The 24,232-nt window shown below is 54.6% G+C and overlaps 1 protein-coding gene and 1 pseudogene across 2 annotated transcripts in view; both read left to right on the forward strand.

Annotated features, from left to right (window-relative positions):
- The window catches only part of SEPTIN9 (septin 9), a 164,269-nt gene that overhangs the window by 12,343 nt on the left and 127,694 nt on the right, over positions 1-24,232 (forward strand). Inside the window, exon 2 of one of the 2 annotated variants that reach the window (XM_066234077.1) lies at positions 5,892-5,948. In XM_066234077.1, coding sequence (XP_066090174.1) covers positions 5,892-5,948 — 57 coding nt within the window. Of the gene's footprint in view, positions 1-5,891; positions 5,949-17,030; positions 17,537-24,232 lie in introns of those variants that run through there. The other variant, XM_066234079.1, reaches the window with a different exon arrangement.
- Positions 9,268-10,602, forward strand: LOC136308351 (keratin, type I cytoskeletal 18 pseudogene; annotated as a pseudogene).

Raw genomic sequence — 24,232 nt, forward strand, 5'->3', positions numbered from 1 at the left:
GGGGCTGTGCCTGTGGGGCTGTGCCTGTGGGCCTGTGTCTAGTGGGGCTGTGCCTGTGGGGCTGTGCCTAGTGGGGCTGTGCCTGTGGGGCTGTGCCTGTGGGGCTGTGTCTAGTGGGGCTGTGTCTAGTGGGGCTGTGCCTGTGGGGCTGTGTCTAGTGGGGCTGTGCCTGTGGGGCTGTGCCTGTGGGGCTGTGTCTAGTGGGGCTGTGCCTGTGGGGCTGTGCCTAGTGGGGCTGTGCCTGTGGGGCTGTGCCTGTGGGGCTGTGCCTAGTGGGGCTGTGTCTAGTGGGGCTGTGCCTAGTGGGGCTGTGCCTGTGGGGCTGTGCCTGTGGGGCTGTGCCTAGTGGGGCTGTGCCTAGTGGGGCTGTGCCTGTGGGGCTGTGCCTAGTGGGGCTGTGCCTGTGGGGCTGTGCCTAGTGGGGCTGTGTCTAGTGGGGCTGTGCCTGTGGGGCTGTGTCTAGTGGGGCTGTGCCTGTGGGGCTGTGCCTGTGGGCCTGTGTCTAGTGGGGCTGTGCCTGTGGGGCTATGTCTAGTGGGGCTGTGCCTGTGGGGCTGTGCCTGTGGGGCTGTGCCTGTGGGCCTGTGTCTAGTGGGGCTGTGCCTAGTGGGGCTGTGTCTAGTGGGGCTGTGCCTGTGGGGCTGTGTCTAGTGGGGCTGTGCCTGTGGGGCTGTGCCTAGTGGGGCTGTGCCTGTGGGGCTGTGCCTAGTGGGGCTGTGTCTAGTGGGGCTATGCCTGTGGGGCTGTGCCTGTGGGGCTGTGCCTAGTGGGGCTGTGTCTAGTGGGGCTGTGCCTGTGGGGCTGTGCCTAGTGGGGCTGTGCCTATGGGGCTGTGCCTGTGGGGCTGTGCCTGTGGGCCTGTGTCTAGTGGGCCTGTGCCTGTGGGGCTGTGCCTGTGGGGCTGTGCCTAGTGGGGCTGTGCCTAGTGGGGCTGTGTCTAGTGGGGCTGTGCCTGTGGAGCTGTGCCTAGTGGGGCTGTGCCTGTGGGGCTGTGTCTAGTGGGGCTGTGCCTGTGGGGCTGTGTCTAGTGGGGCTGTGCCTGTGGGGCTGTGCCTGTGGGGCTGTGCCTGTGGGCCTGTGTCTAGTGGGGCTGTGCCTAGTGGGGCTGTGTCTAGTGGGGCTGTGCCTGTGGGGCTGTGTCTAGTGGGGCTGTGCCTGTGGGGCTGTGCCTAGTGGGGCTGTGCCTGTGGGGCTGTGCCTAGTGGGGCTGTGTCTAGTGGGGCTATGCCTGTGGGGCTGTGCCTGTGGGGCTGTGCCTAGTGGGGCTGTGTCTAGTGGGGCTGTGCCTGTGGGGCTGTGCCTAGTGGGGCTGTGCCTATGGGGCTGTGCCTGTGGGGCTGTGCCTGTGGGCCTGTGTCTAGTGGGCCTGTGCCTGTGGGGCTGTGCCTGTGGGGCTATGCCTAGTGGGGCTGTGCCTAGTGGGGCTGTGTCTAGTGGGGCTGTGCCTGTGGAGCTGTGCCTAGTGGGGCTGTGCCTGTGGGGCTGTGTCTAGTGGGGCTGTGCCTGTGGGGCTGTGCCTAGTGGGGCTGTGCCTAGTGGGGCTGTGCCTGTGGGGCTGTGTCTAGTGGGGCTGTGTCTAGTGGGGCTGTGCCTGTGGGGCTGTGTCTAGTGGGGCTGTGCCTGTGGGGCTGTGCCTAGTGGGGCTGTGTCTAGTGGGGCTGTGCCTGTGGGGCTGTGCCTAGTGGGGCTGTGCCTGTGGGGCTGTGCCTAGTGGGGCTGTGCCTAGTGGGGCTGTTCCTGTGGGGCTGTGCCTGTGGGGCTGTGCCTGGTAGGACTGTACTTGTTGGGGCTGTGCTTGGTAGAACTGTACTTGGTGGAGCTGTGTTGTGGGACTGTGCCTGGTGGGACTGTACTTGGTGGGGCTGTGCCTGGTGGGGCTGTGCTTCTTGGGGCTGTGCTTGGTAGAACTGTACTTGGTGGAGCTGTGTCTGTGGGTCTATACTTGGTAGGGCTGTGCCTGGTGGGGCTGTGTCTGGTGGGGCTGTGTTGTGGGACTGTGCCTGATGGGACTGTACTTGGTGGGGCTGTGCCTGGTGGGGCTGTGGCAGAGGAGCAGGGAGAGCGCCAGGCAGTGTACTGAAGGCGACTCCTGCTCAGGCTGTGCTGGCCCTGCATGCTCTCAGTGCTGCTTCTATAAGGAAGATGCTCCTTCCCAGGGAATCCTGGGTCTCCTTCCTTGTCTTAAGGACCAAGAGGCCCCATCTTCGGGTCTGGATACCTTTACTGCTTCTGAATGCTGCCTTTTCCTTTTGCCTGGGACACCAGCTGGCCGTGAGTTCCTATGTAAGTGCCTCCTGTTCCCTTTGCTCCCTGTCATATGAAATGCGTTTTGATCTCATGGACTCAGCATATTAAACTTTATGAAATGACCTTTGCCCTGGCCCAGGTGAACAGACTCCAGGTGCGGAGTTTCTGGGGTGGCCAGGTCTGGGAGGGCACCAGAATCCTCGGCTCCCCATGTCCTGACTGTTTACTCTGGACTTGGGAGACTGGCCCCCCTTCCTCTACTGTGCCATCCGCCCTGCCGGCCTGAGGTTTCTGACTTTCATCCTTTGGGTGGGAGTCAGAACTGCGGTGGTCTTTCTTGGGGCAGCAATGCCCCCACCTAACATGCCTTGTTTAGAACTCATGCTTTGTTAAAATGCGTCAGCACAGGCAGCCAAGACATGTTAATCCCTAATTCCGGATCCCTGGCCCGGGCTGGCATGTGTGGCTGGTGAACAACAACAGTAATAATAGGACTACTAAAAACTAATACACTAATGATGATAATAAGGTCATCTTTTGAGTGTTTATTTTGTGCCAGGTATTGTGCTGAGTGCCTACAATATGTGTCCTCAGTTAATTTTGGTCACCCATGAGTAAACCCAGTCTCTGCCCCATTCTGCAGAGGAAAAGCTGAGACATAGGAAGGGGCGGCCTATCTCCTGGCCCACAGCCGGTGCCTGGTGAAATTCATGTTCGAACCCTGTGCATCTGACTCCAGACCATCCTGCCTCCTTAGGCTCTGAGAGCTCCAATAATTTGGTCTGGGATGGCTCCAGGCAGCTGAATTTCAAATTGTCTCCACTCTTTCCAAATATGTTTTATTTTAAAGTCACATAAAAATAACTCAATTCTCAGCTGGACAGATGGAGGTAGATGTCTTGGAGACTTTCCCAGCTGCCTCCCCACTGGATTCGGACTCGGATTCGAACTTGGATGCAGACACAGGCCTGCAGGACTAGGTCCAGGAGACAAAATTTCAGTGGCTCTTGGCCTGGCGTCTCCCAGGGCGGTGGGAGTGAGTTGGGGTGTGGGCGTCCTGGCCATACTGCCTTTCCCCTTCATCAGTGAGGAGCATGCCACTTGTCTGCTCTGTGCCAGCTGTGCATTTTGAGAAGTCAGAAAAATAAAGCATGTAAATAAAATAGAAACTCCCCCTGGGGAGATCTGAGACAGATGCTACCGCCTCACTGCCGTCTTGTCCCCCAATCAGGCTTGGGAAGGTGGAAGCCCAGATGGTTCTTGGGGAGCAGATGCCTGGGGAGAAGGGGAATAACCTGAACAAGTCCTTTCATTTTTGCCATTACCCAGAAGGCAGAGGCAAGGGGCACCCATGGGTATCGGTCAGCTGGCCCCAGGGAGCGTGGCCGGGAATGACTCAGCCTCCAGGAATGTTGGGCCATTCTTCACCCAGTACTGTTCCCATACTGGGCACTCGGCATTTACAGGCACAGCTACTGGGGTGAATTGGGACACCCAGACTCACTCCTCTGGCCTCTCAGCAGCTCAGGTCCAGCATTTTCCTCTCAGCCCTGGGCAGCCCACCCAGAGCTACTTCAGGCAGCCCAGTCCTGGTATGTTCTGGGGGCCAGGTGCTAGCCCCTCCTGCCCTGCAGATCTGTGGCTGTGACCCGGCCTCTACTTGGCAGGGCTGGCCTGGGGTCTCTGCCTCCAGAACCAAAAGGTGAGCTATAGAAATCTATAGAAAGGTTTATTATAAAGAATTGGCTCTTGCAGTCATGGAGGCTGAAGAACCCTGCCATCTGTCTGCAGACTGGGCACTCAGGAAAGCCAGCAGCTGCCCAGTCCGAGTCCGAAGGCTCCAGGACCAGGGAGCCAACGGTGTAAATCTCACCCGTGAGCAGAAGACCCGTGTCCCAGTCCATCAGAGAGAAGTCCTCTCTTCCACTTTTGTTCTCTTCAGGTCCTCAGTGGGTAGGAAGATGCCTGCCCTCCTGGGAGGACAACATGTTTACTCAGTGCGCTGATTCACATGCCAATCTCATGCAAAACTGCCCTCACAGACATCCAGAGAGAATATTATCTAGCACCTGGGCACCCTGTGGTTGACACGTACAGTTAACCATCATGGTCACCAACTGTGAGGACTTAGACAAGTGACTCAACCCTACCTCCATCTGTCCAGCTAAGAATTGAGTTATTTCTATGTGACTTTAAAATAAAACATATTTGGAAAGGTGTTTTGGTGGCTGGTTTGAGGCTGGAGGCTGTGGGAGTATTCAGCAGCTGTGGGGTTTCCAGCCTTGCTCCCCTCGTCTGTGAAGTAGGGGTGCTGGCACCTGTCCCATGGCGCTGTTGGGTCAAGTGAAGGGAAGAATACATGTGGAGCTTGTGGTGTCATAGAGCCTTGGCCAGTGGGCATGGTTTTGACTGCCCAGTGTCCACACAGTCCTCCTCCAAGGGTCAGATTGGTCACCTGGTCTCTTCGTGTTGGGCTGTTAATCATCTTTACAAGCATTGCTGGCAGCTTCACTCCCAGTCGGTCACAGTTTAGGATTGCGTTTATGCAGAGGAAGGAAGGAAGGAAGGAAGGAAGGAAGGAAGGAAGGAAGGAAGGAAGGAAGGAAGGAAGGAAGGAAGGAAGGGGAAGGGGAAGGGGAAGGGGAGGGGAGGGGAGGGGAGGGGAGGGGAGGGGAGGGGAGGGAAGGAAGGAGGGAGGAAGGATAAGTGAACATTACAAGGGCCTCTCTGGAGGACTGCCGACACAGCTGACACAGCTGACACAGCTGACCCCAGCACTGTGGGTGGGCTCAGATGGCGGGGCTCAGGTGGTAGGTGGCTGGCTCCACCCTGGATCCCTCCTAAGCAGCAGGTTCTTCTCCAGCTTGTCTTGCTGTGTGTGGGGAAGGCCTCCGCTGGGCCCACCTGGGTGTCCCTGCAGCTCTCTGAAGGATGGCCTGGTTTTCCAGGTGGCACTCCCCTGGCGCATGTGACCAGGCAGCCATACAGTGGTCACCTGCTGCCCTGTGGCTGCCCATCCTGGCACCTCTCATATGCACTTGGCTCAGCACCTCAGCAAATCCCTTCAAGTTGGGGCCTGTCGGCCATAAGCCCTGCAAGGATAGAGTGCTGGGCCACGGGCTGTGGGCAGGGTGGGAGCTCACGTGGCGTGTGGCCTCGTTAATCTGGGCTCTGTTCTTGTTCCTTCTGGCGGTGGGGGAGAGAATAGCTCATCCTTCACTAGTCAAAGCCAGCCCCACTGCCCCTGGGTCACAGACCCTGTCCCAGGGAAACCTCAGCCTGAGACAGGTAGACATGGTTATACCAGGGGCTACCCAGGCACCCCTCCTCTCTCTCTCCTGCAGTCACTTGAACCAACCCCAGAATTTGGAGTATGATGGACTTAGGTTTATTCTGGCCTCACCTCTTTGTAACTGTGAGGCCTCAGACAAGTGACTCAACCCCACAGAAACTCAGCTCCCTCCTCTGCAAAATGGGGAAGTGAGGGTTTGGTAGGAAAATGTGTGTGAAGGCTTCATTCCAGTGCTGGCCAGTGGCCCCGTGGTGGTTCCGGAGCCCTGACAAGATCAGAGGGGAGTATATGCCCAATGTTGACCATCTCCCAGAGGCCTCAAGTGACCTTTGCCCTCTGCCTTTGTCTTTAGGAGTCACGCGGACAGCCAGCAGTCGTCTCCGGAAGCTTGGTGACTCGACTGGCCCAGGTAAGTGGCTTGTTCAGCTTTGGCCACCTTTGTTCATCTGGGGCAAGAGTTACCACTCATAGGCTTGGAAGGGACTCTCCCAAACGTGAGGCCCAGCCTGGACAGGGCAGAGGTGGAGGGGTTTCAGAGGCTCTGACTCCCAACCTTGGTGCTTGGGGTTGAGTGTATGCAGCTTCTCCCCACTGGGCATTTCTGGGCTCCGTGGCCTGGCCCCAGTGTGACCATCACTGTTACCTGCCTTGTTCTCTGCTATCATGCCTAGCAACCAGGTCCAGGGCCTCTGCTTGTTCTGGTGGCCTCTTTTCACAAGATGCTGGGGCCCCAGAGATGAAGGGGTTGCCTTCCTGAGGAGAAGAGCAGAAATGTGTTGAGGACCTACTAGGTGCCAGACCCAGGCAGGACCAATGGAAGGGACAGAATGGTGATGTACCAAGCGGGGGCTATGCCCTCACCGAGCAGCATAGAGGAGGGAATGTGCCCCCTGGAGCCCATCTTCCATCTTCCTGACCAGCCCTGTCCAGCAGACTTCCTGTGACATACCACATCTGTCCCATCCAGTATAGTAGCCACGAGCCACATGTGACTGTGGAACACCGGAAGTATACCTTGTTAAGTTTACTTTATTTATTCATTCATTTGTATAGAATTATTTAACTAATTTATTTTTAATTAATTTCTACTTAATAGTTACATGTGGTTAGTGGCTGTGGAATTTGATAGCTCCAGACCATGCTGACTGCCTGGGCCCCAGAATTCCAAATGTAGGGTTCCTGAGCCTACTTCCGGGGCCAGTGCAGACTTCTCCCCAGCTCTGTTCTTCAGAGGCCAACGCCTGCCAGTGGGCTAGGCACCCCCCAGATATATGGTGTGGCCAAGGGGCAGCTCTTTGCAGGGAGTGGGAGTGAAAGTGGGGGTGACATGAGGACATGATGGACAAGCTTTGATGTCCACACATGTGTGTATGAGGCCCCTTTTGGTGCAGGATGGGGCTGAGTGTGGGAAGACAAGGGTAATGCCTGGCTGGACCCCTCCCTCCCCCGGGGCAGGTAAGTGAGGCACATCTTGGTTAAGCAGTAATCTGGCCCCTCTGCCGTGTCAGCTGCTAACCATTGGACTGCCCAATTGTTGCTGTTATTTCTGGGGAGCTTTCCTTGGGGGCTCATTGCCTCTGAAACTCTCTGCCTGTGGGGCTGGGTCTTGGGGCTGCCTCAGTGTGAGGGGCCGGGGAGAGGCCCGCCCTGTGCTTTGAAAGTGAGTCTCAGGAGTGGGGCTCCTTGGGCTAGCTGAATGGACACAGCCTCCTCTGGCTATGGCCCTGTGCTCAAACTGGCCATTCTGTGCTGTCAGTACTTGGCGGCTATGACCACGACTCTGCTTGAAAGCCTAAGGCATAATTTGCCAAAGTCCAAAGCTGGTGATCTGGGTTTTGGATGGGACCTCCTGCTGACATGCAGAATCCTCTCTCTGGGGGCTAGGGGGCTCAGCCAAGACACCCTTTTCTGTCTTCTGGCTCCCATCTCAGATCTCTGCCTCTCGCGGCTAAGACCTTGGTCCAGCCTCTCAGCCCCCTTCCCTCTGACCCTTGCAAAGTGGCTACATCACACAGGGTGCTTCTTCTGTTATTTTCAGTTTCCAGAGGCTCTGTGTGACCAGGCCAGGGATGTTCGTTTCTGGTGTGAGCTATGGTCCCTCAGCTCAAACCACACCCACAGTCAACCTTTTGACAAACTTACTCATTTTCTGTCTTCTTTTTCTAAAAATAGAATTGATAGACATAAAAATATAAAGAATAAAATAAAACACCTCATCCTGCTTTAGAAACAGGTGTTACTGGTGTAGCGCAAGCCCCTGGGTGACCCCTTCTATGTTCCCTGTACTGCTGAGGTGACCACACATCTGCGTTTAGCACTGGTCGCTGTGGGCATGTCTGTGCTGTGTGCTACAGACAACAAAAGATAGCCTGAGCACGGGCTGCTGCCCTCTGCTTTTTCACACAGAGAAATGACTTCGAGATTTATCTGCATGGACCCCTGCAGCTTAGTGCACTTACTCTGACAGTGAGCGAGGGCTCTCCTGGGGGAGGAGGAGGCGGGGTTATCTTCTTGCTGGGCTGCCACTGGATGGTGTCCTCTGTTACCCTGCTGAAAACCTTCTCCTGTGCACTTCTTTGGGTAGAGTGGCTGGGTTATGGGGACGCCCACCCTGAGCCCTCCTTAGTGCCCTTCTGGTTTATTCCCCACATTCACCCACTTCCTGGGCCTCGAGCAGCCACTCTGGGCAGCTGTCACCCAGACCACAGTCTCCAGCCAACCTTTGCCCTGGTTCCCAGGCACTGTCTGCTTCCTTACCTCCTTGTGGCCTGGCCCAGCCCAGCCCAGCCAGCTGGCCTATCCCTGAGGCCTTTTCCTTCTGCCCTGACATCTGCTGTGTTGCTGGAATCTGCTTTTTCTCCTTCAAATACCTCTGGGGTCATCATCCCCACTCCCACCATCATCCCTTCTGTAGTGGGTTGAATACTGCCTCCTCCCCCGTTCATATTTACCCAGAACTGCAGAAAGTGGCCTGATTTGGAAAGAGGTCTTTTACAGGCATGGCTAGTTCAGAATCTTGATGGGAGGTCATATCAGAGTTAGGGTGGGCCCTCAACCCAGTGGCTGGGGTCTTTATGAGAAGAGGAGAGACAGACACATGGGGAGAAGGAAGCCATGTGATGACAGAGGCAGGGAATGGAGTGATGAGCCACAGCCAGATGGCCACCTGAGGCCACCAAAAGCTGGAAGAATCAAGGAAAGACTTCCCCTAGAATCTCTGACACCTGGACTTTGGACTTCTGCTTCTAGAACTGTGAGATAATCCATTTCTATTATTTTGAGCTCCTCTGTTTATGGGAATTCGTTACAGTCATCCCAGGAAACTAGCCTACCTTCCCACCTGGTTATTGTGGGTAGATGGCCCTCTCACAGAAAGATTTCCCTAAAATGCTGTGTATCTGGGCAGGCCTCCTCCGCACCCTCACCTCCTTGCTCCCCCCTGCACACATCCCTCCTTTAGGGAAGGCTTCCTAGCTCCTGGCCCAGCTAGGGTCCCACCCAGTGAGCACCCAACCTGACAATCAGAAACTCAGCCATACTCATTGTCAGTCATCGTCCTGTAGACAGTCAGCACTGGAGGGGCGGGGCCTGTCTGGCTTTTCCCTGTTTCTTTAGGGCACGGGAGGCTGGGTAACAGGCTCCATCGAGGGGATTATTTATAGCGGACCTTGTCATGGTCCTGTTACTCAAAGAACCCTGGGAGCCTCTTACCTTTCTCCTTGAACACCATGAGCTTTAGCACCTACTCCAGCTTCCCTGCCAACTACCGGACTCCAGGCTCCATGCTGTCACCCAGCCACCAGCTGGCCAGCAGTGTGGCCAGTCTGTGCAGGCACCGGGGGCTCAGGCTCTGGATCTCTGTGTCCCACTCCACCAGCATCTGGGGTGGCTGGGCACCTGGGGGCCTGGCCACAGGGATGGCCAGGGTTCTGTTGGCCATAGGGACATCTAGAGTGAGAAGAAGACTATGCAATGCCTAAATGACCAACTGACCTCCTACCTGGAGGGGGTGAGGAGCCTGGAGGCTGATCATCAGAGACTGGAGACTAAAATCTGAAACACGAGAGAAGAAGGAACCCCAGGTCAGAGACTGGGGCTATTACTTCAAGACCATGGAGGACCTGAGGGCTCAAATCTTTGCAAGTTCTGTGGACTATGCCCACATCATTCTGCGGGTTGACAGTGACCATCATGCTGCTGATGACTACAGGGTCAAATATGAGACAGGACTGGCCATCACCAGTCTATAGAGAGTGACGTCGTGGGCTCCAGAAGGTCACTGATGACACCAATGTCACGCAGCTGCAGCTGGAAACAGAGACCAGGAGTGTCTGGGAGAAGCTGCTCCTCATGAAGAAGGTCCACAAGGAGTTAGTAGATGGTCTACAAAGCGAGACTGCCAACTCTGGCTTGACGGTGGGGTTGGATGCCACCAAATCTCTGGACTTCAGCAATATCACAGCAGCCATCTGGACCCAGGATGATGAGCTGGCTCAAAAGAAGAGAGAGGATCCAAACAAGTACTGGTCCCGGCAGACTGAGGAAAGCGACACAGTGGTCACCTCACAGACTGCTGAGACAGGAGCTGTTGAGATGACACTCACGGAGCTGAGACACATGGTACAGTCCTTGGACAGTGACCTGGACTTGGTGAAAAGCCTGCGGGCCAGCTGGGGGAGCAGCCCGAGGGAGGGGAAGACATGCTGTGCCACACAGAGGGGACAGCTCAGCAGGACCCCGCTGCACCTGGTGTCAGAGCCGGCCCAGACCCGGGCGGAGGGGCAGCAGCAGGCCCAGGAGTGTGAGGCCCTGCTGTACATCAAGGTTACTACCTACCACCATCTGCTAAAAGAAGGAGAGGACTTCAATCTTAGTGACACCAGCAACTCCATGCTGTCCATCCAGACGACCACCCCTGCAGGAATACGGATGGCAAAGTGGTGTCTGAGGTCAACGGCACCAACGTTCTGAGGCATAAAAGGCAGCAGAAGAGGGCACCCCTTGTGGGGAGCAGGGGGGCCAATAAAATGTCCAGAGATCAGAGAAATAAAAAAGAGCCCTAGTTGGGTAGCCCAATGAATAGTGTCCACCCAGTGCACATGGGTTCAACCCTAGTCAGGACGTGTATGAGAAGCAATCAATGAGTGCACAACTAAATGGAACAACTAAATAAAACAACAGGTTGATGCCTCTCTCTCTCTCTCTCTCTCTCCATTCCCCACTATCTCTTTCAAATCAATGGAAAAAATTAAAAAATAAAAAGAGGCCCTGGCCGGTTGGCTCAGCGGTAGAGCGTCGGCCTAGCGTGCGGAGGACCCGGGTTCGATTCCCAGCCAGGGCACACAGGAGAAGCGCCCATTTGCTTCTCCACCCCTCCGCCGCGCTTTCTTCTCTGTCTCTCTCTTCCCCTCCCGCAGCCAAGGCTCCATTGGAGCGAAGATGGCCCGGGCGCTGGGGATGGCTCTGTGGCCTCTGCCTCAGGCACTAGAGTGGCTCTGGTCGCAACATGGTGACGCCCAGGATGGGCAGAGCATCGTCCCCTGGTGGGCAGAGCATCGCCCCATGGTGGGCGTGCCGGGTGGATCCTGGTCGGGCGCATGCGGGAGTCTGTCTGACTGTCTCTCCCTGTTTCCAGCTTCAGAAAAATGCAAAAAAAAAAAAAAAAAAAAAAAAGAAATAAAAAAGAATGCTGGGCTTCCCTTTTCCCACAAGATAAACTCAAACCTAAGCCCCTCCAGCCTCGCAGTCTTGCTCCCTCCCCGCCTGTGCCCAGTGCTCAGGTCTCCCACGGGTCACAGCCCGCACTTTCTCATCGCCTTCTCCTTCCAGGGTGCTGTGGACCCAGGCTGTCAGTCCCCTAGGACAGTGGTCCCCAACCCCCAGGCTGCGAACCGGTACCGGTCCGTGGGCCATTTGGTACTGGTCCACAGAGAAAGAATAAATAACTTACATTATTTCCATTTTATTTATATTTAAGTCTGAATGATGTTATATTTTTAAAAAATGACCAGATTTGCTCTGTTACATCTGTCTAAGACTCACTCTTTTATTTTTTTGTATTTTTCTGAAGCTGGAAATGGGGAGGCAGTCAGACAGACTCCCGCATGCGCCCGACCGAGATCCACCCGGCACGCCCACCAGGGGGCGATGCTCTGCCCATCCGGGGCGTCGCTCTGTTGGGACCAGAGCTACTCTAGCGCCTGAGGCAGAGGCCACAGAGCCATCCTCAGCGCCTGGGCCATCTTTGCTCCAATGGAGCCTTGGCTGCAGGAGGGAAGAGAGAAACAGAGAGGAAGGAGAGGGGGAGGGGTGGAGAAGCAGATGGGCGCTTCTCCTGTGTGCCCTGGCCGGGAATCGAACCTGGGACTTCCACACACCAGGCCAACACTCTACCACTGAGCCAACTGGCCAGGGCCTAAGACTCACTCTTGATGCTTGTCTCGGTCACGTGATACATTTATCCATCCCACCCTAAAGGCTGGTCCGTGAAAATATTTTCTGACATTAAACCAGTTCGTGGCCCAAAAAAGGTTGGGGACCACTGCCCTAGAGCAGTTCAGCCTTGGGGATTTCTGTACCCTCCCCCCATAGGCCTGGGCACACAGCAGTGGGCAGTAAATGTTATTGAACTGAATTCTGTAGGAGAAGCTTGGGGGAACCTGCCAAGAACAAATTTAAATAGAAGTATCAGCCTTTTTCTGCCTGAATTGAAGTGTAGCCTTTCCTCTCGTTTGCTTTCTGGGGAAGAAATTTATGGAGAACGTGATGTCTCCAGGGTGGAGAAGGAGAGGTGAACCCAATCTGCAGGGCTGTGGGTTTAAATGTAATTACTAACACAAAATGAAACTTCAGTTCCTCAGTAGCACTGGCCACACATGGCTGCCACATTAGACCTGGCAGAGACAGAACAGTGACATCACTGTAGGAAGCTGTGCTGGGCAGTGCTGGCCGGGGTCATTTATACTTGTTGGATCCTGGAATTCACGATTCACCCAGCGAGCACGTGCCGGGTGCCTGCTGAGCCAGCAGAATGTTGGGTACCGCTCCTGGCAGAATTTTCAGTATTCTGGGGGGGGGGGGGTAGTTTATACTCAGGGGCCCCGGGGCAGACCCTACCAAGGACCTGCCCCACTAGCTCCACCCCACTAGCTCGCCAGCTCCCATGCTGTCCACCATGCAGGCAGCTGGGGCCTCCTTCAGGAGAGATGCCTTAGCTCTCGGCTCCAGCCAGGCTGCCGCCCGTGATGGGTGGCTGAGTGTGAGGCCGTTAGCAGTGGTGTTGGCCCCACATGGGCCACTTCTCTCCATTTTCCTGGTTTCCTTCCACACTGTCCTGGAAGGACTCCTAAAGCAACAGGCCGGCCCAGGCTGTCTGCACCAGTCAACCCTGTGGTATTCCCAAGGGCAGAGTTTCTGGGTTGTATTTATTTAGGAACAACCAAAACTTGAGGCACAATAAAAAGTGGAGAGAAGATTCCAGAGAGGTATGCAGTCGGCCCCAGGCCTGGAGTCCGTCCTGCTCTGGGAGGCTGGAGGCGGCCAGACTGGGTCCACCCTGAGGGTCTCCGCTGGCTGCCCACCTGCTGGCAGGTATGGTAGCGGTGGCCACAGGAAGTCGAGGGAGGCAGTCAGGGTGGAACGCCTTTACTTTTTACTCAGGGAAACAAACTTCAGTGGCTGAATCTTTATTTTTTTTTGAGAGAGACAGGAAGGGAGAGAGATGAGAAGCATCAACTCATAGTTGCGGCACCTTAGTTGTTCATTGATTGCTTTCTCATATGTGCCTTGACCTGGGTCGCAGCTGAGCCAGTGACCCTTGCTCAAGCCAGTGGCCTTGGGCTTCAAGCCGGTGACCTTTGTGCTCAAGCCAGCAACCGTGAGGTCATGTCAGTGATCCCATGCTCAAAACAGGGACCCTGTGCTCAAGTGGAGACCCTTCGCTCAAGCCAGATGAGCCCACATTCAAGCCAGTGACCTCAGGGTTTCTAACCTGGACCTCAGTGTCCGAAGTTTACGCTCTGTCCACTACACCACCACCAGTCAGGCAGTGGTTGAATCTTTTAAAGTGAGAGGTTGCATAGGCCTAGAGCTTGGAGCTCATCATGGAGGATTGCAAATACTTGCGTTAGGGGAGGGGACCGGGAGAGGCAGCAGAAAATCTGAGCCTGGGGCCTCAGAAAGTGTCAAAAGCACCTGGATGCTTGCTCCTTTCCTTCTGGCCTGGTGTTCATTGCTTGGGGCACCTGGGCATACCCATTACTTTTGTGTCCCCTCCCAGTTGGGTGTGGGGAGACACAGATGTGCTTCGTGGAAGGGACCAGAGAAGTGTCTTTATAGATGAAGCAGCTCTTACTCTTCCTCCTCACCCCGCACTGGGTCCTCCAAGATGATGGTGACATCAAAGACAAAGAGACCCAGAGTATATCGGTCACGGATGCAGGTATGTCGGGTGAAGGACAGAGACACCACCTCAAGAACTGTCTGAAAGGGGGTGTTGGGCAAGTGTGTCCACCCTAGGGTGTGGGCAGGCGGGGTGGCCAGGAGCTGGGGCTTTCTGGCTGGCACGAGCCGTTTCCAGAAGGTGTGGCCTGGGTGGGGGTCCTGCCTCCCTGGGACAGCCAAGTGTTGGTTTTCCTTGGGAAGTGCAGCATAGAAGGAGGCCAGCCCCTCATGGGACTGCGCACTCTGTTTACTATGCCTGGTGCGCCTGGTGAATCTAAGGCAGGGAGAAAGCCATGTGGGGCACCCGTGTTGGGGACAGACACCTGGCCTGGCTTGGTGAGTTGCCCCCTGAGTGGTGGGTGCTGGAGAGGAGGCTGGGACTCAATGAGCAGTGGCAGGGGGCTGACTGTCCCCATCTCTTGCTGCCTAGCCTCACCAGGCCTCTGTGCTGGCCTCTGAGCTGGCTCATGACTAACTTAGGCCTCATCTAAGCCAATAGGTGCTGCCAGGTTTTTGGTTTCAAATTATCCCCCACTTGGGCCAAAATGCTTGGAGTTTTAGGCAGAGTAGGGAAATGGACCCTGAGCCAAACTATGCAGGGGGAAAACTGAGGGCCAAGGCTGTGCTCAGCAGCCGCACCAACCACAGCAGTGAGATCTACCACGTGCTTGGCTGGTGCCTGCAGGAGGCAACCGGGATGCACAACCTGGCTACGGCCCTGCCTCTCGTCCTGGCCCACCAGCCAGCCTGGCTCTGCGGCTTTGTGGGGTCTTCCTGGGCCTGCTGTCACCACTGGAATTGGTGCTGGAGAGTCCCATTGGCATTAAAAGTGTTTTTTTATAGATTTTCTGCAGCTTCTCAATTTAATACAATGAACATGTGTTACATTTATCATCAGAAAAATCCATAAGGAAGGTTTTTTAAACTTGGAAAAGAGATTAAATAACCAAAAAAATTTTTTTCCATAATACCCATTGCTCTAACTCAACTATTGTTGGTGGTTGGTTTAGTGTTGTGTTTTAGAATGAAGTGTCATCAGTAGAGAACATTATATGGGGAGCTTGGCTCTTTAGTTTGTGGCTCCTGTATGAGTGAGTGAATTATCTCTGTGCTAACAAGCTTCCACATCCTGGGGGCTTAAAACAATAGAAACGTATTCTCCTGCAGTTCTGGAGGCCGACAGTCTGAAATCATGGTGTCAGCAGGGCTATGCTCCCTCCGAATCCCGACCCCTTCCTACTTCTGGGGGCTACCGGCATTCCTTGGCTGATGGCTGCATCTGTCCTATCTCTAAGGTGAACATCTTCCCATCTCTTTGCTCTGTCTTCACATCCCCGCCTGTATGGCTGTCGGATGTCTCTCTGCCTCCTTCTTCTATGTATGTAAAATGGTATTTAGGGTCTACCCCCACAATCCAGGATAATCTCCTCACCTCAAGATCTGTCACTTAATCCCATCTGCCAAGATTCTTTCTCCAAATAAGGTCTCTTTCCCAGGTTCCAGGGATTTGGATGCAATATCTTTGGGGACCACTGTTCAGCTCACCACAGTACCTGAGCCCCCCAGACTCCCCTTGGCTGAGACTCTGTCCTCACCTTTTGTCCTTGTGCAGGACGCCTTTGGTGCTGTCCTCCAGGTTCTGCTGGGGGAGGGGGGATGTGGTTGCTATTGGATGTGTCCCAGAGGCTAGAAATTGTCCCCCTGCCTCCAGGAAGATGCCCTTGCTACCAAGCAGACTGCATTTGGGGTCTCGTCCTGGGCAGGAGGGGATGGGGACTTTGGCTGTGTCATCCAGTGGAGAACTGTGTGTGGACCTCTCGTCTATGAGTGGCAACACATAGCTCATACACCATATCAGGTGGAGACCGCAAACTCAGAGGCGGCGGGGGTAGGGGTGGGAGTGGGCAAATAATGGAAATGAGTGAAGGGGCCATGGGGGCCAGAGCAAACTGGAAAATGTGGTTCCATCTAAAAGGGTGGCACTTGCCTGACCTGTGGTGGCACAGTGGATAAAGCGTCAACCTGGAAACGCTGAGGTCGCCGGTTCAAAACCCTGGGCTTGCCTGGTCAAGGCACATATGGGAGTTGATGCTTCCTGCTCCTCCCCCCTTCTCTCTCTCTCTCTCCCATCTCTATAATGAATAAATAAAATCTTTAAAAAAATAATAAAAGGGTGGCACTCTTCAACCCAGTCCATGTGGCAAGGCAGGAACATTCATTGCGTGGCACATGCTCTCCTGTTTCCAAGAGAAGCAGAAGGCGCCTGAGTGTCCAGCATTGGCATGAGCACACATCTTCTTTAAATAGGGTCAGGCAAACAAAACCTCTGTCTCGAGCTGAGGGCTGCCACTTTGAACCCTTAAGGGGAATGACGCTTTCTAGAGCAGAAGGGCAACTCCAGTCCCCCTACCCCCCAGCCCTGACTCTCACCAGGTGCTGGTGGGGCCCCTGAAGCTGCCAGGTCAGCAGCCCTCAGGACCTCAGGCAAACAGCCGGAAACAACTCAACCCCCTCACCCTGCTGGAATGCATGCTCAGGCCCAGAGGCGCTGAGTCTGGGGAAATCAGTGGTGAGGAGCCACGCTCCCTCCCAGGGGACAGCTGGAGACTCACTGACTCATGAGTATGGTAGGAATCTTCCAGGAAGTCTCCATCCTGCTCTTCCCTCTCGGCTTGGGTGGGGGCAGCCAGCTGCCTCTGTCAAGGCAGGCTGACGGGACACCAGGGCAGCTGCAGGGTGATTTCGTGGGGCTCAGCCCAGCAGGTGCTCCTGAGTCTTCCCTGGGCCACCTGCCTGAGGCACAACAGCCCCTCCTTCTGGCCAAGTTCAGGGTCGGGGTGACAGACAGGCATCAGTGGAAGGGAAAGGAAGGGGAGGGAAGAGAAAGGAAGGCAAAGCAGGCCCAGGAACCGGGCTGGCTGTTCAGACGCTTAAACCAGATGAAACCATAGCATTGCGGGACCAGGAAAATGAAAGACTTCGAACGTCGCCAGGAATTTGACTCTGTGAGTTGGTTTCCAAGAGGCTAAGTTAAGCTTCTCCAAGTGGATATTAAAACGGAGCAGCAGCGAGACTTGACGGGGCCGGAGGGGGTGGAGAGAAGGCCTTCCGGAAGCTCTGAGCCACCACGCAGAAAGCCCAGACACCCGTCCACGGTCCTTGGCTGGTCCTTGCTGCTCACCCGTCTGGTGAACCGGAGAACCTGGGGCAGTGGGAGCCCTTCAAGGCCCACGTCTGCTGCTCACTCCTCCTCCTCCTCCTCCTCCTTCTCTGCCTCACTCCCTGCTCGCTCCAATTCAGAAACCATGCTACTTCAGTGTGGAGCACAGACATATGATCAGCACATGGAAATGTGGTAATTTGGATGCACTCGCGATTGCAGCAGATTGAAGAAATTAGACCAGACAAAGAGCGTTTTGGGAGGAGGAGGAGGAGGAGGAGGCAGAAGGAGGGAGGGCAACAGGGTGAGAAAGGGGAGAACGCCTCTGGAAAGGGTGACTTGGACCCCGCCTGCTGCTAAGTGTGTCGTAGTGATGGAGAGAGACCGGATCTCAGGTAGGCGCGGCCCCCTCCCACGGCTGCCCACCCCTCACCCAGAGCTTCCCTTGTGCTTCCAGAGACCAGCACCCAGGGGTCACTGCTGCTTATCTTTGTGGACACATTTCTTTTCTCTGGACTGTCCAGAGCTTGTGGGACGTAACGTTCCCAGAGCTAAGCTGCACACAACCTGGCTCTGATTTAAACTCGGCTCCCTTCCCCTTGCTATTTTTTTTCACTTCCCCTTGTGCCACTTTTGCAACTTAAGATGCTAAGACTATTGGCACTGAACTCCAGAAAAGGGTGGGGGGACCTGCCTCTGGCACTGGGGACTGGGCGGTGGCACTTGGGACGCTGGTTGGTGGTTTGTTTGTCAATCGTGGTTTATGTCTTTGTTGCCAGCCCGACTGTCTTCAAGGCCCCCACAGTCTCCTCCCCGAAATAGCATTTTGGTGCCTTTCTGGGACTTGATTACAGGGGAGGAAGCTCCCAGTGCCCACAGTAGATGTGCAGATGTGTGCATGTATACATGTGTGTGTGTGCGTGTGCTCACAAGAGAGCTTGTCCTGTCCTGTCTGAGGCTTGGGGGAATGAGGTTGAATCCCACTTGGGGGTGACAGTGTCATTCGGGTCTTGTACTTGCCTGGGAACCTTGCGGCAGAGTGGGGGCAGTGACAAGCATCCCCAGTTACAAGGGACATTTCAGGACAGAAAGATGAGCACATGTGGACTCTGCTCAGATCCTGCAGCAAAATCACTGTTTAAAACATCTGGATGTCACGCCAGGGCCAGGAGTAAGGGCAGGCAGCTGGTTCTTGAGCTGGGAGAGCCCCAGAGACAGGCCAAGTGGCTATTCCTGTTGGCAGCCCCCACGGAGCAGGCACAGAGCATGGGGATCAGATCAGGGGCGAAGTGAGGACAGGAGAGTGAAGAGGGAGAGGCAGCCCCTTCTTTAGTGGTCTAGTTAGAGACCTCTCCTCCAGGTCAGGCCTTCTTGGTGTTTCCAGCCCGGCATTGCGTGCTGTGGCTGTGTCAGATCCTGACAGCACCATGGGTAACTCCCATTGGAGTGTCTGCCACTGACAGTGCATCCCTCAAGCCAGGTGCTGGGGTCCCTCGTGCCGGTCTGACGCATCATCGGGCATCAGCCTTGCTCTGGGCTTCAGGTGTTCTGAGCTGACCCCTGGGCCATAGTGAGGCCAAGGATGTCACCTCACAGTGTCATTGCCCTGGTCCGTTCTTTGCCACTGGGTGTGTTGGGGGGGGTGCTCCCCAAGAGGCCAGAGAGGAGGACGGCCTGTGTCAGTGGGACAGCCGCAGGAGCTGCTGGCGGGTCATGTGTAAGCGGGTGTGTGTGGGTTTCCGTGTCACCGAGCATGTACAAACAGGGACAGGAGACTGACCATGGGAGGGGCTGCCATGGAGTTGGGCAGAAACCTTGGCTGGTGAAAACTCTATGTTTGAGTTTGGTGGTGTGGGCCCACTGGGGTTGGACGGGGGTAAGGAGCCGGAATTTCCTGTTCTCAGCCTGGCAGGAAGGACCCATGTGGGGCCTGGTAGGGGCCTCGGGGGGCTTCGGTCCAGCCTTCATGTTAGATGACCAAGCCAAGGCCCAGATGGGTAAACAGCAAGGGACCAGAGAGCTGGCACACAAAGGCCGGGGTGGGGGGTCCCTGGGAGCCCTGAGTAATGGACAATGTCTTTAAAACTCCAGACTCACCAAACTCCAGGAGCTTTTCATGAACTGAACTAGACCTTGACCTTAACAATGGCCAGCTCTGTGCCCTCATGACCAAGCTGGGTGCCACCGCCCTCTGCTGAGGATAGCATGGGAGGGATGAAGTGGGGACCTTCTCTCAGGATGTGTGGCTTCCAATATTCCTCATTTGGGTGCATTTTCATTCAAAAAATTTTCATTTCTTTCAAAGCTCAGTTAGAAACTGGTCACAGATCTGAATGGGAAAGAAAATGCACATGCTGTTTCCTAATGTTCCTCAGGCCTGGTCAGATCTTGATCTTGGTCTTTAATTGTAACATAACACTTAACTAGTCTCTGGAAAAGCGAGTCCTACCCTGTTCCTGCTGGGACCCTGAGTAAGTCCTTCTGCGGCCGGGGCCTCAGTTTCCTAATCTGTAAAGGAAGTTGGGCGGGTCCACCACTGCCAGTGGGCTCCTGAGCCTGTTCTGGGGGCCCCTACCTGCTCCCTGCTTCTTCTTTCTCGTCGGGTGCGTCCTTTGTCTCACGGTCAGGTGGTTGTGATGCCTCAACCCCCACATGAGCACATGGGCGAGGTGAGCTGGGGCCAGGCTGTGCATATATGAATGGGGTAGGGATGCCTGCCTGCCCAGTTCTAGATGTGACTGTCACTACTTATGCCCCACTGGGCTGGCGTTTAAGGCGTGTCCAGCCAGCTCTCAGCCACTGCCCAGCAGCTGCCCACCCTCTAGGAAGGGGTTTGGGGCAGCTGTGGGCGGCCTCAGGGCACTTTAGGTCTCACCTGGTTTGTGAGCTTGGGAGCCTTGTCTGCAGCCAGGCGCCCTGGGCAGATGCGGGAGGGCTCTTCAGTCAGCAGGGCAGGGATGAGTCACGGAGCGGTGACTGGCCGCTGAGACACAGAAGTCTGCTCCTTCCAGCCAAGGGTCAGCGTTCTTTCTCTTTTTCTGGACTAGCTTTGTGGCTTTTACAAATTAAGCAGTTTTATCTCATTCCAAGCACTTGTGTTTAAGCAGTGAGAGAACCTCCAAGAAGGAAACTTTGCACTGAGGTGCTGTTACTCAGCTCAGCTGGGCTGTGGGGGGTGGGGGTGGGGGCTGCCAGGGTGAGTCAGGCAGGGACTGTGGAAGTCTCCACTGGGTCCTGACTGTTGGCGTGGGGTCCCAGGAGGGCTGGGTCACATTGTTGCTGAATGTGTGCCCCAGGCCGGGCGTCTGCCCCAAGCAGTGAGGCACAGAGCGGTCGCCCAGCAGGATGGCTGGTGCTCTGCTCTTCTCAGGAGGTCCTTTGTCCTGGGAAGCCGTACTTACCTGTTCCTCTCTCTGCTGTCCCTGCTTGTCTGAGTCCCTGGGCACTTCTCATATCCAGCCTAGACTGGTGCTGTGGTCCTGGCTTCCTGGACCTGCTGTCCCCTCTCTGGCTTTACTTCCCTGTCTCTGAGCTGAGAGGCTTGGCCTGAAGTTCTCCTGGCCTCCTCTTCAGCTCTGACTGCCCTGGTCGTTTCTCTGTAACCGACGTCCACAGCCCAGGCAGCTGGTTTCTCTCCCAGTTCTGGAGTCCAGGAGGTGTGGGCAGGGCCGGTTCCTTCTGGAGCTCCTGCGGGAGGGTCAGTCCCAGGCCGCTCTCCCAGCCTCGAGTGGTGGCTGGTGATCCTCAGCCTGTGGATGCGTTACCCCGATTTCTGTTTCTGTCATTACACAACCTTCCTCTGTGTCCCAGGTCTTCAACTGCTTCTCCCATGGAAGGACACTCAGCCCTGGGTTTAGGAATCCCACCCACCCACCCACCCCAGGATAATCCAGGATGACTGGATCTGAAGATCCTTAACATCTCACATCACAAAGACCCCCTTTTCCAAATAAAGCACGTTCCCAGATTACAGGTAGACATGAAATAGCTTTTTGTGTGTGGGGGGGACCATTCAACTTACTACAGTCCCCATGTGCCTTGGGTGTCCAGGGTGGTTCCGTGCCTCAGATCCCTGTGTCCCACTCGGGAACTCTTGCATGGCTGCCAGCCTTGCCGCTGGGTCCCTTCTGCTGGAGAGGTGTGGGGCACACAGCACCATGTGGACTTCCAGGAGCCTGGTTCCCCTATCACTCAGCTTTCTGCCTAGAGCTGCGCCCACCCGCCCCAGCTCAGCTACCAGCGAGGGGTGGAGGAGAGGGCAGAGACTGGCCTGGGGCCGAGTGGACTAAGGATGGGGAGGTGTGGTACTTGGGTTAGCCAGCCTCCTGAGGGTACCTTTGCCTGGCGCCTTGTAAGTTTTTTGAACCCTAAATTGGCCTGTTCAAAATTTTTTTCTGATCAGAGAATTTATTTCTATGTCAAGTCCTATTAAAGAATGGCATGGAAATCACATTGTTGTGCATTAAAGAACTACCTTAAATGATAACATAGTGTGAGACTGGGACTGCCCTGGGCCATTTTTGAGTGGTCACTGCAGAAATTTTATATGCGAGGGACTGGGTGCCCCGGGCTCCTGCTGGACTCTGGGCTCTTTAAAAATTGTGGTAGTACATAAAATTTATCATTTGAACTATTTCACCTGTTCAGCTCAGAGGTATTGAGTACGTTCACATAGTAGTGTAACCATCTATCTTTAGAACTGTTAGAACTTTCCATCTTCCCAGTCTGAAACTGTCCCCACGAGACGCCCCCAGCCCCTGGCGACCTCCCCTCTACTTCCTGCCTCTAGGAACCTGACTACTCCAGGTTCCTCGCATATGTGAAATCACGCAACCTTTCTCCTTTTGTGTCTGGCTTGTTTTACTTAACTTCAAGGTTCATCCATGCTGTAGTGTAAGTCATCACTCCCTCCTGTTTAAGACGCAATAATGTTCTGTTGTCTGGGTAGACCAGATGTTTATCCATCATCTGCAGATAGACGCTGGGGTTGTTCCCACCCTTTGGTTATTGTGAATAGTGCCATAAATACAGGTACCTGCTTGGATCTTTGCTATCAGATTTTTGGGGTGTAGACCCAGAAGTATATAATCACTGGGTCCTATGCTACTTCTTTGTGTAATTTGGGGGGGAACCTCCAGACTCTTCTCCATAGCAGCCGCATCTCTGACATCCCCACCGCCAATGCACATCCCCCCACCCCAACACACTCATTTTTTCCTTCTTTCCTTCTTTTCTTTTTCTTTCTTTCTTTCTTTCTTTCTTTCTTTCTTTCTTTCTTTCTTTCTTTCTTTCTTTCTTTCTTTCTTTCATTCTTTCATCTCTCCCCTCCCCTCCCCTCCCCTCCCCTCCCTCCCTCCCTTCTTTCCTTCCTTCCTTCTTTTTGTAGTAGCCATTCTACTGGGTATGAGGGGTATCTCACTGTGGTTTTGATTTGCATTTCCCTAGTGATCAGTGATGCTGAGTGTCTCCTCACGTGCTCACTGGCATCTCTGTGCCTTCTTTGGAGAAATGCCTATTCAAGTCCTTTGCCAATTTTTTGTTTGGGTTTTTTTTTGTTGTTGTTGTTGAGTTGTAAGAGTTCTTTACATGTTCCAGCGATCAGTTTTTTATCTAGTATATGGTTTGCAGATCTCCTCTCCCATTCCGAGGGCTGCTTTTTCATTCTGTTGATGGTATCCTTTGATGCACATTTAATTTGGATGAAGTCCCGTTTGTCTAATTTTCCTTTTGTTGCCTGTGCTTTTGGTGTCATACCTAATGCCACAAAGCTTTTTTATGTTTTTCTTTTCTAAGAGTTATATAGTTTTAGTCATAGCGTTTGGGCCTTTGATCCACTTTGAGTTAATTTCATGTATGGTCTAAGGTGAGGCTCCAGCTTCATGTCCTGGGCTCTTGAAACCCCCCTTTTGTTTTCTCGCACCCGGGTGGGGGACAGGAAGAGCAGGGAACCAGGGAGCCACAGCTGTGACCCAGGACATAGCTGGACATGTGCTGTGCCCAGGGCCTCCTAGGTTTTTCTGGGTAGATGATGGGGCCAGCCTGGGGTGTCCGGGGACGGCTGAGCAGACCCGCCTCTGTTCTCCACATGTCACTGCCCAGCCTGCCTGCGTGTGAGCCTGGCTGGGGGCTTCATGTCTGTCAGTCTATCCCCGTGCTCACCCTTAGAGAGCCTCCTCTGGCCCCAGACTCCTTCTTTGCTTCTCCATCTGCCTCCACGTGTCTCCCTTCAACCCCAGGCACAAACCCCTGTGCCTAAAGACCCGCAGTGCTGGTCCTCCCCCCACATGCGGGTTCTGCAGATGGGCTCAGGGGTGCATCCAGCGCTCCTTGGGTTGTGCTGGGGACTGGGAGAGGGGTGGCAGTGGGACCTAAGGGAGAAACTGGGGAGATTTCCTTTTAACAAGTGAGCCAAGTCTGGAGAACTGTTTTGGGTCCCAGGCCCTACCTGGAACTCAGGATAGACAGCATTACAGGTTTCAGCTCATGGAGACCCCTCTCCGTGCAGGCTTGGGACCTGCCTTTAGACTTCTGGTGCTCCCTTCCAGTTAAATTTGTTTTTTGTTTGTTTTTTTGTTTTTGTTTTTGTTTTTTTTACAAATGGGGAAATCTGACTTGAGCAAAGCTGAACAAACCAAGCAATACACCTCGTGGAAGAGAGCAAAGGGGCACCAGACCTGGAACTTTGTTCTGAGGGTTTCAAAATGCTTTTGGGCTGGGCTACCTCTGGAGCATAATGGCGGGACAGAGACACCGTGCTGTCCCCACTGTCCCAACTTCCCTCTCACCAGAGAGAGAATGATCAGTGACCTCTGTTGTATCCTCTGCCTTGAGGTCACCTTGTGTCATTATGTCCCTGGGTTTCTGTTTGCAGCACTCTTAGATGTGGTTGTTCCAGTTCATGTGATGACTATTTGCTGAGGCCCTGCGATGTACACGGACTATCCTTATGTTCTTCGCCTCCAGTGAGGAGCAAGGAGAATACAGTCCCTGCTCCCTTCGGACTTACAGTCTGAACTAGATGCCAGATAGCTAACAAATAAACACATGGTATTAGGTGAGGGCTGTAAAGAAGCCGAACAAGTGATATGATT

This window comes from Saccopteryx bilineata, chromosome 6 (genome assembly GCF_036850765.1).
Source record: "Saccopteryx bilineata isolate mSacBil1 chromosome 6, mSacBil1_pri_phased_curated, whole genome shotgun sequence".
NCBI classification, from domain to species: domain Eukaryota; kingdom Metazoa; phylum Chordata; class Mammalia; order Chiroptera; family Emballonuridae; genus Saccopteryx; species Saccopteryx bilineata.